The following is a 12,450-nucleotide window of genomic DNA, read 5'->3' as shown; positions in this document are numbered from 1 at the left end:
AATAAATTCATTTATTCATGCACTGACCAGGCAGAGTACTAGATACTAGAGATGCTGACATCAATAAGACAATGGCCCCAGGCAGCACATACTCCAGTAGGGAAGACTGACAAATAAATAAAAATCATGATATAGTAAGCTATGTTCTATGACACTGATGAGTACAGGAAGTTATGCCAAGACTGCCCACAGAGGGCCTATCAAATCCAGGCTAGTAAATCAAGGAAAGTTTCCTGGAGGAAGTAACACTATAGCAAAATTTAGAAAGATTAGTAAAAATTAGATGGACTCAAGAAAGAAAGAGAGACCTTCCACACAGAAGGAACAGCCCCTACAAAGACAGAAAATCATAAAATAGGGTACTATGTCAGTGAAGAACAAAACATTCTGAATGGCTGGATGAAGGGGCACGGCTTGTAAAGGGAAGTGGAAGTTAAGAGAGGCCTGCAGTAGAGCTAAAGAGGCTACTGGGAAGGACGTAGATGGTAAAAACCTGGACAGTAAGTTAAGAAATTTGAACTTCATCCTAAAACCCACATGGAACTAACAGATTTAAATATGGCAAGGAGAGAGATACATACACCAATTGTATTTTAGAAGGACAGAACAACAAGCATGAGACCATGCAGGCCTAGACCAATTCCATGGCCCAGGCTGGGGGTAAGGGGAGACTTGAGAGCAGCTACAGAGGAAGAATCAACTGGACCCAGAAAAGCAGCTGTTGAGGAAGAGAAGAGGCAATCCAGGTAGCTCCAGAGTTTCTGGTTTTGGTGACTGGGATGACAGGTATTCAATGAGGTTTGAAACACAAGGAGAACAAACCAATTCAGTGCTAGATAATATGTATAATTTAAACCAACAATGTCCCTTATAGCAAAGCTCTGGGGGAACCAGTTCTAGAAAAACTTTAACTCCTACTATCCAAAAGGACAACTGGGAAGGGACAACCCAGTGAGAAGCTCAAGATGATCTTGCTCAGGAGAAGCCAGATGGTCATTTTCCACAGTGAAAATAAGAGAGCTGATTCGCCCTCCTCCCTCAAGGAAACCTTTCCCAGATAACACTGTACCTCTAGGAGATCTGCCTGTCCCTCTAGTATACCCCCACTTGCCTTACACAGACTTCTATTACATCACTGATTATGCCTTTTTATTCTTATCTGCTTACCTGTCTGCCCCTTCCCCCAAGTAGATTCAAACAAACAGTGGCTCCACTTCAGATATTTCTTGGGTCCAGCACATTTCCTTGTATGTAGACATAAGGCCAGACACACAAAGGATATCCAATAAGTTTATGTGTTAAATCAATATGGATGAAGGACAAACATCTTTTCTTTGCACTTATCGACGTCTATCTGGGCTTCCAATAGACACAGAGTCCCAAAGATAAGTAGCCCAGGCCCCTGGCTCACTCATATAATCCCACAACTCTGGGAAGCCAAGGAAGGAGGATCACTACAGTTCAGGAGTTTAAGACAAGCCTGAGCAAGAGCAAGTCCTGTTTCTACCAAAAATTTAAAAAAAAATAGAAAAATTAGCTAGGCATGGTAGCACTTGTCTATAGTGACAGTGCTCAAAGGCTCAGTCTCAAAAAAAAAAGAAAAGCAGCCTATTTCATAAACTCTGTTCAGTTTTAGGAGGTATTTTTGTGCTTCCCTCTGTTGCCAGGCACTTCTGTACCCATTCCTCCAATTATACCCCACTCATTAGTTCAACTTTGAACTAAGCTCAAATGAAGAAATACCTGGCCCAGTTTCATCACAAACATCACCAGCAAGTTTAGAATAGCAGAGTTGAGGGTACCACGGGATGATCAAAAGCATCACATGATCAGGCAAATGAAAGGGGGTGAGCAGGAGGGGAAGAGGAAAAGTGACAAAGAAAGACAGAAAGAGGGGTACACAGCGTGCAATCTAGCAATTAGCAAAAAACGTATTTACTAGGTCCTTTCTCCACTCTCAGGAAAGAAGATTACTTCCCCTCTGCCTTGACCTGGCAATGGATGAAATGGGTTTCAACTTGGCTGAGCCACCACAGAGGCTACTTTAGCATCCAACCCTTTAGGCAAGAAGAGATAGTTCTGGGATGGTTTAGAATTCTAGCTCCTCTGAGGGTAAGTCCAGGAGTAATAGAAAGGACAGAGACCAGCTATGTCCTGAGATACAAAGTCACACATTCTCTTAGAGTAACTGATGCCATAACCTATAATCTAGCACAGAATAGCGGATAAAGAATGATTAGTCAGTGTGGATTACTGCCCAAGTGTCCTCAAGTCTCCCTCCATAATCCTTTATCCCCACCAATGTCCAAATAACCAAAAGTCTAGGATGGCTTCTTCAAGTAGCGGTCACTTAATCATCATTTTTCCATGATCCTAAGGGTACAGAGATAAAATATTACTATTAGAGGGGGAGGGGGACCTGTGACTTGTGTCTATTACTCTGCATCTTTTCTAAGAGTGCTTCATAAATATATCCACACAAGGCCATATGGAGAAGCACTGGCAGTTACAACAGCCTGTCAGAGCCTTCATCCTTCAATATTCTAAATCTTTGGCTCTTAAAAAAATCTCTTCTAGAGCTTTACATTCCTTTCTTTGCCTGATTTTGGCTCAAACCTAACTCTAAATTTAGAAGTAAATAACATGGATCTTTCAAAATGAATTTGTTCCTTTAATATGAGAGATTACTTGGTGGTAAGAGAGAAAACAAGAAGGGTGACTCATCTTTTGGTGAGCAATAGAGAGAAAGAGAACTCTGAGCCTTACACTTTAATTATTTTCTATCCATTTGCCTAAGCAACCTCAGAAGGCAGAATGGAAGAGAAACATATCCTGCAGGCTACTTCCAATTATCTTTAATAACAAAAAAGCAAGAGAAAGGAAAAAATGAAACCGCTGGAGTATCACAGATTCTCATTTTAGCCAAGAATTCCTACCTAATCTTTTATTATCCTTTAAAAACACACACACAAAGAGGCCGGGAGGGGTGGCTCACGCCTACAATCCTAGCACTCTGGAAGGCCAAGACCAGTAGACTGCCTGAGCTCACAGGTTCAAGACCAGCCTAAACCAAAGCAAGACACACACACCCCCAACTTTAAAAACAAAAACAAAAAAAGGAAAAAAAAAAAAGAAAGAAAAAAAACTAAGCCAGATATTGTGCAGGCACCTGAAGTCCCAGCTACTTAGGAAGCTGAGGCAGGAGAATGGCTTAAGCCCAAGAGTTGGAGGTTGCTGTGAGCTGTGACACTACGGCACTCTACGGAGGACTACAAAGTGAGACTCTTTCTCAAACACACACACACACAGAGTAGAGCTGTTACCAAACAGCAAACCTAGCTTGACTTTGACTTTCGTTTCATGCTCCATGTCATCTGTGGGCAATATTTGTCAGAGACTAAGACAATTTGTCAAAAGACAGACAAAAGATGAGGAAGTCAGAGGCCTGGATAACTCATAAAAAGGACTGTGAGAACTGATTGATCAAATGATAGAGGAGGCTTCAAGAACCATTCCCAGGGCCCAGGGCCTGTGCCTGAGGCTCTGGGTAAAAGGAAGTTACTTTGTGTCAGTTGCTAAAATAATCCCCTATTAATTATCCCATGTGCTAGCCCCTTTGTGGGTGTTTTGTGAGAAAATGCTACCTACAAACTAGCTTCTCTCACCACTATGGGGATATACTCATCCCACCCCTGAGTCCCAAAGTTAGACATTCATTACGTGATCATAGAAAACAAGGTAATTTAAAAACAATTTGAAGCACAATTTATTTATTTATATATTTATTTATTTTAGAGACAGAGTCTCACTTTATTGCCCTTGGTAGAGGGCCGTGGCATCACAGCTACAGCAACCTCCAGCTCTTGGGCTTAGGCAATTCTCTTGCCTCAGCCTCCCAAGTAGCTGGGATGAAAGGTGCCTGCCAGAATGCCTGGCTATTTTTTTGTTGCAGTTTGGCCAGGTCCGGGTTCAAACCCGCCACGCTTGGTATATGGGGCCGGCATCCTACTCACTGAGCCACATGCACGGCCCAGCACAATTGATTTAAAAGATTAATCTGATGGTGGGAAGACATTCCCCAGCTACGCTACAGAACAATTATCTGGAAATTTTCTGGGTTTTAGATTTTCTACCCTTCCATTCCATCTCAAAAGTGAATTTTAAACAAGCCTGGATCAGCAAGAGTCTTGAGCTTTTAATGCTGACTGAGGTGCTATACTGAAAACCCAGCTGGTCTGCTGGAAACGAGCTGTTAAGAACACATCCAAAAAGAAATGTCAAGCCAGGATTACAATCCAACCACATAGCAGCATATTTTCTAGGGTCTAGATTTGATCCTTGCAGCCAGAACTGCAGTTTATAGACTTAAAACTAACAAGGCCTGGAAAATTATCCTGTGATTCCACCATAAACATACTAATATAAAATATGCCTTTGACCTAAGCAGACCACCAAAACGCAGTGGGCCAGGGCCATGGTGACATGACAAGTGGGGAGGATTTAAACATATCTGCCATGGCATTTGAAACAGATAGGCTTATAAAGTCACATCTTTGAATTGACATTAAGCATGGTCTACTAGCAGAATTCCTACATTAAGGACTAAAGTGTGTGTGTGTGTGCGTGTGTTTTAAATTTTACACATCAAGCCACAAGTTATTCCTATTTATTTCACTGACAAAGTGAATTAATACCTGGTTCCCCTGGGGAAAGGTAAATTGTATGTGTGCTCATGCAGGTCTATGTGTGTGTATGTGTGTGGACTAAAACCTGTTAGCAAAGAAATGCATCATTGAGGCAGGTTAAACGAAGTGGAACATTTTATTCCTGGAAAATAAACCTAAATGAGTCTCATTACATCACTCTGATTTATCTCCTTTCAAATTTCATGAGAATCAAACGCAGGCAAACAGGTGGCAGGAAAGGAGCATTCTCTGTTAGGTATGCCTGCCCTGCTAAACAACATTCACTAGTCACCTAAAAAGGTTCCAACGTGATAAAAAGAAAACATTTTGACTCAACCAAATCACATATCTTAAATTTTTAACAAAAAACTTACAAAAATGAGTGTCAAAATATCCAATTGCTTTTAAAATGTTATTTATAGTGCTCCCACATAATGGGCATAATGTAAGGATATTTGGCATACTTCTTGGGTGTGGGACCCAACTACAAGAGGGACTCTACCTAACGAATTCAAACATTGTAACCTAGCTGCTTGTACCCTCACATTAATATGACATGAAAATAAAATATTATTTATTAATTTATTAGGTTAAAAAGAGCAATCAGTTTTTCTTTTCTTTTTTTTTTTTAAATGAGACAGAGTCTCAAGCTGTCGCCCTGAGTAGAGCGCCATGGTGTCATTATAGCTCACACCAACCTCCAACTCTTGGGCTCAAGCGATCCTCTTGCCTCAGCTTTTTCTATTTTTAGTAGAGATAGGATCTCGCTCTTGCTCAGGCTGGTCTTGAACTCCTGAGCTCAAGCAATCCACCTGCCTCACCCTCCAGAGTGCTAGGTTACAGGCGTGAGCCACAATGCCAGGCCAACCAGCCTTTCTACATGGTAACAAGATGACATTTAATCAAGAGTGAGTCTTGCCATATAATACTTATTGCCACATAAAACCTATTACACTGAGAAATCTTTGAATCAGAAACTAGAAATCAGGCAATCAGAAATCCATAACAAAAGGGAGACTTCGGGAGGCTGAGACAGCTTTGCATCTGCTGCAGTCTTAGAACCAAAAGGAAAACTCAAATTGATTTATTGAATAATCAGACAGTTTTTAAAAATAGGGTACCACTGGTATACACAGCACTATGCTCTAAACTCCATAAATGTGAGTGTCTAAATATGCTAGTTTTTAAAACCCTCAGAAAACATAGCCCCTGAGAAAGCATCCCTGCAATGCTTTTTATTTCCTCCTGTAACGTTCATTTAGTAATATAAATTTTGTCACATTAAGAAAAATATGTCCCAGTTTCACTCTCTTCTGGACTCCACTCTCATCTTTGCTATATCTCAGGAAACCATAAGAAGCAGAGTTCTCAAGAATAACTAGTGGGTGTGGGACACAATTATAAGGAGGTCTTTACCTAACAAATGCAAGCAGTGTAACCTGGTTCTTTGTACCCTCAATGAATCTCCAATAAAAAAATAAATAACTGGAAAATAGACCACAGAGCCAGGAAGTACTGCAAGAAGAAATCACTTCCAGCCTCTTGACTATCATGTGTGCAAGTTATGAAGGAGGGATATGAAAGAAGTGCTATGTCACCTCCTAATCCTAAACCTCTGGGAATAACATGCCATCTTTGGTATATCCTGATGATCTGGACCTCTTATAAGGTACAGTTGTTCCAGAAATACTAAACCATCACCCTTCCTAGATCCCCCACATTATGCAAACAACACATGCATATGATATGGCTGAGGTGAATGCTAAAACTGTGGTCACAGAACTAATTAAATGAACCATATGGTAATGTTACTCAAGACCCTGGCATCATTAATGTCATTTTCCAAATGAATTAACTGGCCCCAGACTTAACTCAATCAACCACAGAGGCAGAGATAAACTAAAGTCTGCTTTAACAATCTTGAATGCCAGAACTCAAGTCAACTCTAATATAGTTCATATATAAATCAGATGAATATGGCCATGGACTGCCTACTCTGGGTAACTGACACTTGTCTTGTGAAAAGATCTGAAAAGATTCTGATGAGACCAGAGTAGCCCAACTACCCTCTTCTATCTAATATTGGAAAGGGTTACTATTAAAAGGTGTGAAATTGATTCAAATGCTTTCCTAAACAAAGTAGTTTTTTTCTCTCCTTCTCCTCCCCTAATAGATTCCAGAATGAGGCAGTACTTTACCCAACACAAATTAAAGTTTCAGTCTTGATCTTTGTGATGAGATTGCCTTGGCAACCTCAAATTCTCTGTAATGAAAGCCCCACTAAAGGCAAAAAAAAAAGGCATAAATGTATTTGTACAAATCAGAATTACAAACCTTTACATGAGTCATCCTCAATTGGCTGTTTGAAAGCTGTTATGTCACTGAAAGTGCAAAGAAATAAAACCACTTTATCCTGTTCGTTTCGAATTGGAGCAATTTTCACAAAGAACCACACAGGTGTCCCTGTAAGGAATATCAAAAGGTTGGTCAGTAATTTGCATTCTCATTTGAGGGGCTATGGATGCAAAGAGTTGGGAATGAAAAGGTACAGATATTAATTCATGTTAAATGGTCTCATTCCTTGAAGTGCCAGGTTATTACACCATTTATTTTTTTTTTCATGCTGGAATAAAAACTTTCACAGTGACTACTCAGTGGGAGTTTTCTTCTGTTCAAATTGCTTTGCAAGTACAGATCTCCTAACCCTTATAAAACAATTGGAAAATAGGTTGAAAATCCCACCTGATCTTATGGAAGAAACTTAGGCACAGATACCTAAAAACTTACCTTAGACCACACAGTGGAAAGTAAAAAGTAAGGGACAAGAGGGGCACTGCCAGCCATGGCCAACAGACCACACAAACTCAAATTTCCAACTCTGTCCATTGCTAAAGGGCCCCGGTGTCAATGTCAAAATTTACTTCAGAAATTCACCAACTTGGCTCACATGCTCAATCAAGCATATGCCAGAAACTATTTCTAAGTCCCTCTCCCCAGAATAAAAATCCAGAAAACCTAATAGAATAACAAATGATAAGACACTGAAGAAGAAAAGGATTGCTACAATGATTCCTCTACAAAGTCTCCTAAGAGAGGGAGGATTATAAGCAGGTCTGAGCCACAGTCACATTAGTGCCTTAGGAAATGAATGTATTTCAATGCAATCCCTGTTCCTGAGCTAAAGTAGGGGGATAAGTTCTTCCTCAGCACTGCCCTTATCTACAAAAGGAGGTGGATAGACCTAATCTGGCTGGCTCCTCAGGGCATCAACTCAGGTACCATAGCCAAATACCTACACAGTCATTCCCCAGCTTCCAAAAATAATTAGAGAAAGTAAACAAATATTTTCTATCCATAGAGAACATCACAGCAAGAAGCAACAATTTATTCTGTGCTACAAAATTAAATCAGACTCAAGGCAACGGTATATTCTTCTCTACCTAGTTCTTGTATCCCTGTTCCTAAAACAGCATCTGGCATATAAGAACTTAATACCTCTTTGTTGAATTTGGCACAAGTAGGATAATATTTTACACACTACTTTACAACCATTTTCAAATTAAAATACTGTAACTATTTCCCCATATTGTTAAGTATTAGAGAGCTTCCTAATGCCAGATACTGTGCTCAGTATTTTGCATATATTATACAACATGTACAGTCAGACACCCCTGATTAACATTAGACTTAATCAGCCAGCCTAATGTAACAAAAACTAGCTTACAGATTCATCTACACCACTTACTCACATGTAAGTAGGAATAACCCTAAACTGCACAAACACGCAGCAAATAGATCAAATGGAAATGTATTTTCCTTAAATCTTGATTATCTGTGTATTCATCCACAGGTAATTTTAATCTTTCCATTCCCTTTGCTGAATTTTCAGCTGTCAATGTCTGAATGCTCTAAGACAACCAACAGATCATACGTGGGTCACTATGAAAGTCTTAAGACAGACCACCTTATGTTACGGGCCATGACTTCACTTCTAAGAACACAGTTGACAGCATCCTTCCTGATTCACCTGTGCCAGTTTCAACTTGCTCAGCTTGTTGGTGTTGCTGGGAGGGCTTCATTTGTTTCCATCTGCACAGATTTTATGCTTCTTGATTTTTGTGTATCTCAAACTTTCATAATGACCTATAGTGCCAACTTAACAAAAACATGTTTTGAAAGAAAAATCCACCACACAAAAATCACACATAACATTTCAAAAATTGCAAAGAATATGATTTGAATTAGCCACTGTTTGGGGTTACTGTTTTTCCCAGTCCCCTCCTCAGAATTTCTGGAATTTTAAACCATTTCAACTAAGCAACACAAAAATCAATAGAAAACATCAACAGCAACCAAGCCCACACCCCTACAGATCTCACTGTATCCTAGTTGTTAAGATAAAAAGCAAATTATTAAAAAAAAAAAAAACTTTTCTTTGCTCTAAAGAAAGCCTTAAGCATTTTCTCAGATGGTAAAATGGAAAATATCTCTAATTTATCAAACCAGCAATAAATCAGAGGAGAGGAAATCCACTCATGATGTCTAATAACAAAGCCTCATCTTGCTAGAATCCCCAGAAACACCCCCTCCCAGCTGCAGCCTCGCAGCCATCACTGCACTGCACAAGCTGGCCCCAATGCCTGGAAACTTGCTCCAATTGGGGCTGTGCCATCTAATCTTTATATTCCATTTATGACTACTGGGGTTGATGGTGCCAACCCACGTCTTATATTAGTCATATTGGGAGGTCTTTTTCATTTTCCCACAGTTCGACCTCATCATGAATGAACTCTCCCCATTTCAACAGGTCAGTCTGTCTAAGCTGTGTGCTTCTCTCTAGCAAACTATGCCCATCGCCTCCTTCCAGAACACAACTCCTCCTTGATTAAACACTGCTCTTGACAATTCCTTTTAAATATCAAAATACACTGTATGTATCTTGAACCAAAAATTCATAACGGTCAGTATATATTGGATTAGAATTCATCTTGAGGCGATTATAGGGGCTTGAGGGAAAGAAACTACTTTTTTTCTACTCTGGCGTTTCCCTGTGGAGGAATATCTTTCAAAGTAACACTCTGGGCTTTTATCCTGGGTTGGTGATTTGGGAAACAAGGAATGGATATGTGTAGCTTTGCCCTTTCTCTGCTCTGCTCCTTCATTCTATAAATCTTAGTGGGGAAGGCAGAGGACAGGGGAGAGGGCTGGTTGGAGAAGCCAGCAGTTATGCAGCCCTACCTGTGACTGGTAGGTAAATCTTCATCTGTCTCTCTCAATTGGTTCTGATCATGGACAGAGAAAGAAAGTGCTATGTATTGGCCCTCCTCAAACCTTAATAACTGATGATTTCTTTAAATAGATTATAATCCACTCCAAGGGCAGGAAGCCCAGTCTACTTTCTCTGTCCTACCACTGTACACCTCTCTGCCAATGGCATCCAACGCAGTGTTATCCACAGGGTCACGCGAGGCCATGGTTTTGCTCCACTCCAGAAGGCACCATGGAGCTGCTATCAGGGTGCTTGCTGAGTTTGAAAAATATAAATCCTATTTCCAATGCCTTCACAGTCACTCAGACCTACCTCCCTTTATCCCACGTTATCACTACCCGAACAATCTAGGAAAGCAAGTGCAATGGGCTTACATTTTCATTTTTGGAAATTTTTCCAGAGGAAAGGATTTCTATTTAATGATTACTCATTCTCAACATATGAAACAGTTGCTTCAAGTGAATGTGAAACATCTACAACCTGCAGCCTCACCCCACCCAGTTTCCCTCCTACCCCTTTGAAAGCCCCAAAGATATTCTGGAACCCTTTTGCTCCATTCAAACATTGACCTTCCTGCAGGTAGTGACTGTGGCAGGTGGCTGCAGAGGTCTCTCCCAGAGCCCAGATTCTGCAGCAGGATCCATTCCATCAAGATACCACAGAGGCACTAAATGCACAAATATGCACATACACGCATAAAATAAGGAAGAGCGGAGAACATTCTGCCTCTTTCCCCAAGTTCCTACTGTGGAAAAGCTGAGAAAAGCAGGCATTTGATGTCCTGTTTCTGCAAAAAGGACAAAGGATCAATGAGAAACTCTCTATTAATAAAAGATCAATGTGAAAACCCAAGAACACCACAGTCTCTGATAACCCTACGGAAAGCAGAGGCTGCCACTAGGAGAGAGACTTTTTCCTAGGAGAGGATGCCCAAAGAGAGACATTCCAAGTCAGACACCTCTTCCTAGTCACTGATTTTTATCCTTTATATAGCTTCCTTAAGTTATGCAGTACCACATAATAACCCTCACAAACTAACTTGGCTTTCGAGTTCCTCAACTCCAGCAACCAGATAACAAAACAGCAATGCTCAGGTATATGAGAAAATGTTTGACCTCCATCTATCTTCCTCCTACCCCAGGCTTCCTCCCAGGTACTTTGTAACACAGGCATTTGGACATCCAGGCCATGGTTCAACAGCAACAGAATAGACCAAGCCACTGTGACTGGCTCTTGGGAAGGAACCCAGTTCTGGATCATTCTGATAGGTCTAGAAATTAGACTTAGGAATGGTAGCCTGCCCTAGAAAAAAGGTCTGGGGGTCAACTTTATTGAGATAAATAACAAGTGCAGACAGGATTAGACAGCACCACAGGGAAGCAGTGGCCACTGGGAATTAGAACATCTGATTTAGAGTCCCAGCTCCTGAGTTTGAGCTCTTTCTTTTAATTTAGTGTGTGCCTCGGCTGCATTCATTTAACTTCTCTCAACATCAGATTCTTCATTTGTAAAATGGGGATACTAGACCTACTCAACATTAAGTAAAAATATCCACATGTCTGACACACAAGTGTTTAAAACTATTACTTTCCTTTGTTCCTTCTGTTTAAATTCCTCACCTCTAAGATTGAAATGGCCAATCTCACTTCACAGGGATGTCTGAATGACTTACAAAGAGAATATATCTCAAGGTGTTTAATGAAAGTCTGAAGCTGCCTCTACCTGTTCTGAGGGAAGAAAGTCAGTCTCAACCATAACAAAGGGAAAGCTAGAAAAATCAATGCCTAAGCCTCAGCATAATTAAAATAGCACTGAAGAGAATAAAACAAAACCTAAATAAATGGAGAGAGTTATATTACTTGTAGATTGGGGAGATTTGATTTTGTAAGATGTCAAACCTCTCCATTTAATATATGAATCTAATGAAATTTCAATCAGATTCTCATCTGTTCTTTTGTTTGTTTTTCTGGGAGCTTGATGAATTGAAATTCAATTCAAATAGAAAAATAAAGGTGTAAGCATGGCCAAGAAAATATTTGAAATTATTAGAAAGAAAAATAATAACAGAGACTACCTGCTTCAGTAATTAAGCATCACTGGCACTGGCCCCAAAACAAACAACAATGAAAAATAATACCATTCTTTGAACATGGATAATGGGGTGAGGCCCTGACACAGTGTGGTTTACTTCTTACAACTCTGTCAAGTGGAATAGCTACTATGTTATTATCCCCAAATTTAATATGAGGAGCTAAGTGAGCGAGTATCTTAACCAAACTCACACAACTAACAAGTTACAAAAGGATTCCTGGAAAAAGAGAGGACAGAAACAAACTTCTGGATGTGTGAGAACTCAGCAGAGAAAAGGCCATTTCAAATCATAAAGAAAGAGCTGGATTATTTAATAAATAGTACTAGGATAACTAAATAAACAATGCGGAAAATAAGTTAGATTGTTACTTCACATAACAAATTCCATACAGTTTAATGGTCTAA

General features: G+C 40.0%; 1 protein-coding gene across 3 annotated transcripts in view; it reads right to left on the bottom strand.

The window, feature by feature from the left end:
• The window catches only part of KCNH1 (potassium voltage-gated channel subfamily H member 1), a 505,651-nt gene that overhangs the window by 447,614 nt on the left and 45,587 nt on the right, over positions 1-12,450 (bottom strand). For all 3 annotated transcript variants that reach the window (XM_053607618.1, XM_053607619.1, XM_053607620.1), the window contains exon 4: positions 7,020-7,148. In XM_053607618.1, the coding sequence (XP_053463593.1) occupies positions 7,020-7,148 (129 nt within the window). The remainder of the gene's footprint in view (positions 1-7,019; positions 7,149-12,450) is intronic.

Source organism: Nycticebus coucang, chromosome 10, assembly GCF_027406575.1.
Source record: "Nycticebus coucang isolate mNycCou1 chromosome 10, mNycCou1.pri, whole genome shotgun sequence".
Classification (NCBI taxonomy): domain Eukaryota; kingdom Metazoa; phylum Chordata; class Mammalia; order Primates; family Lorisidae; genus Nycticebus; species Nycticebus coucang.
This window is presented reverse-complemented; position numbering and strand designations above follow the sequence as displayed.